General features: G+C 35.0%; 1 protein-coding gene across 1 annotated transcript; it reads left to right on the top strand.

The window, feature by feature from the left end:
- Nucleotides 1-242: 242 nt before the first annotated feature.
- LOC132617192 (1-aminocyclopropane-1-carboxylate oxidase 3-like) lies at nucleotides 243-2426 on the top strand. The gene is made up of 4 exons (XM_060332144.1): nucleotides 243-447; nucleotides 805-1031; nucleotides 1363-1696; nucleotides 1908-2426. Exons 1-4 carry the CDS (start codon nucleotides 343-345, stop codon nucleotides 2199-2201), a joined length of 960 nt encoding a protein of 319 aa, XP_060188127.1. The 5' UTR covers nucleotides 243-342; the 3' UTR covers nucleotides 2202-2426.
- Nucleotides 2427-2921: the final 495 nt, after the last annotated feature.

The raw sequence follows: 2921 nt of genomic DNA, 5'->3' as shown, positions 1-2921 counted from the left end.
CTGGTCAAGATGGGTCCTCCAATTGTCTTAAGACCAAAATCCCCTTTGTAGGTAAGATGGTTCAACAAGGAACTATGACTCATAAGGTAGACTTGGACTTGGACCTTTCATGGAGACTTGGAATTAAGATTGTGCATTATGGGGCCAAACTATTATTTTGAGTCTCCTCATTGTTGTTATAACACGTACTTTCTGGATTTCTTCTCCTATAAATACCCTCACAAACCTCATTCTTTTGCATCAAATATTAATCTAAAATTCATTCATCTCTACAATCTTTAGTATTCACACATATTCTATTTATTAGTAACACATTTAGAAACACATTCTTTACCAAGAAAGATGGAGAACTTCCCAATTATCAACTTGGAAAAGCTCAATGGAGCTGAGAGATCCAACACCATGGAAATGATTAAAGATGCCTGTGAGAACTGGGGCTTCTTTGAGGTAGTTACAGTTTTCATAAACATATATTACTCCCTTTGTTTTAATTTATGCTCATACTTTACCATTTTAATCTGTATAAAAATGAACTTCAGTTTCTAAATTTGGAACCTGTAATTCTAACATCATGCATTATTGCATGGTATGTTTAATACCACGGCAAGATTTGAAGGGTGGTATATTAAGCATATCTTAAATTTTAGATCACAAGACCCAAAAGTTTTCCTTAATTTTTTAAAATTAATGTTCAGTCAAACAGAGACACATAAAACAAAAGGGCGAATAGTAGTAGTAATATTTAAGCCCGTAAGAAATTTTGCAAATTGATGTATATTTTGTTTGTTTATGTCATTATTGCAGTTGGTGAACCATGGGATTCCACATGAAGTGATGGACACAGTGGAGAAATTGACAAAGGGACATTACAAGAAGTGCATGGAACAGAGGTTTAAAAAATTGGTCGCCAGCAAGGGTCTTGAAGCTGTGCAAGCTGAGGTTACTGATTTGGATTGGGAAAGCACTTTCTTCTTGCGCCATCTTCCTGCTTCTAACATCTCTCAAGTACCCGATCTTGATGACAAATACAGGTATATATTCAGTATATATAATTTAAATCCTTATTCTATGAGTGATAATTGTGCAAAAACCGTTACGCCATCAGTACATAAAACCTAAACTTAACATGGACATTTTACAATGTCAATGCATGAAATGTTAACTCTCCGAGATCCCAAGCTTGCGAAACGTGAGGTTCTTGAAAAGTTGAAGGAGAATACTGTACCTAACTTAACATGCAAAACACATTACACCTCCGTTATTCTTTTATTTTTTGGCGTGTCCTACATGTAAGATATACAGGCATAAAGATATATAGTACTTAATAAAGTTTCTTATCAATGTCGCCCCAAAATGATGCAGAGAGGTCATGAGAGATTTTGCCAGAAGACTTGAGAAGTTGGCTGAGGAATTACTGGACTTGCTCTGTGAAAATCTTGGACTTGAAAAGGGTTACTTGAAAAAGGCATTTTATGGATCAAAAGGTCCCAATTTTGGGACTAAGGTGAGCAATTACCCACCATGCCCCAAGCCCGATTTGATAAAGGGACTCCGCGCTCACACAGACGCGGGTGGCATCATACTTCTTCTTCAAGACGACAAAGTGAGCGGCCTCCAACTCCTCAAAGACGACCAATGGATCGATGTTCCTCCCATGCGCCACTCTATTGTTGTTAACCTCGGCGACCAACTTGAGGTAAAAAAAATAAATTACATTTGATACAACAAAAGTTATTTTTTATAAAAAAGATTATTTTGGCAATATAAGAGGACAAGATTTTGTGTCAAAATGTGGAATTTGACTTTTGTCATATCAAACACGTATCATGTGTCTGTTCTTTTTTGACAAAACTTAGAATTACATACTAGAATGGTATTTAACCATTTATCATCAAATGAAAAAACAGGTGATCACCAACGGAAAATACAAGAGTGTGATGCACAGAGTGATTGCTCCAACAGATGGGACTCGAATGTCACTAGCTTCGTTTTATAATCCAGGAAATGATGCAGTAATCTATCCAGCACCAACTCTGGTTGAGAAAGAGGAAGAGGAAAGCAAACAAGTTTACCCAAAATTTGTGTTTGACGATTACATGAAGTTATATGCTGGACTCAAGTTTCAGGCCAAAGAGCCAAGATTTGAAACCATGAAGGCCAGGGAAGCAGATGTGAAAAGTGATCCGATTGCAACTGCTTAGATTCCAATTTAATTGGAAAGATGGAGTTTGAAAAGATATTGATTCGTTTTAGAAGTTTTACTAATTAAACCTAGTCATATATACACATTATTTCCTCTTCTTTTGTATGGTAGAATCAAGCTATTCAAAATGATTGTGATTTGCTCCATATATAGGAGTAAAGGTTGTATATCAAAATAAATTAGAGAATAAAAGCTGCCCTTTAGGGCGAAGTTATATAAATAATTTGCTGTGTTCCATTCCTTCTTATGGAGTCTCAGTTTATCTAACTTCACTATATTCACTCTTTGGACATAGTGATATTTGTGATTGAATTTTGTTGACCAAATTTGAGAATTTGACTATGAAGAAATTGATTGCTGACATATATAGAGCATTATTTTCTGTCAAATGATCAAACCATTAAAAGGGCAAGGAGAAATAAAAATGGATTTCTTAAGTTAGCCGAAAGAATTGTAATATATTTATTATAATTACCAGATAAGATGAAAAGAAAAATTGAGAAAATTCCCTCTCATGATGTTATTGTTGGTATAATTCTGTAAGTTGAAAGTTTATGTCGCCAGTTTCAGGCTCAAAATGTATCATGTAGCAACTTTTTTTCGACTTATTTTAAATTGAAAATGTTGGAGTCCCACATTGGTGAGACAGAGACTTAGTACTACACATGTTTCATGGTTAAAGTCTAAATCCAAGAGGAGGAAAATTGAGCAACATAAA

Source organism: Lycium barbarum, chromosome 11 (assembly GCF_019175385.1).
Source record: "Lycium barbarum isolate Lr01 chromosome 11, ASM1917538v2, whole genome shotgun sequence".
Taxonomy (NCBI): Eukaryota; Viridiplantae; Streptophyta; class Magnoliopsida; order Solanales; family Solanaceae; genus Lycium; species Lycium barbarum.
The sequence above is the reverse complement of the archived record's forward strand: the minus strand, read 5'-3'. Positions and strand labels throughout refer to the sequence as shown.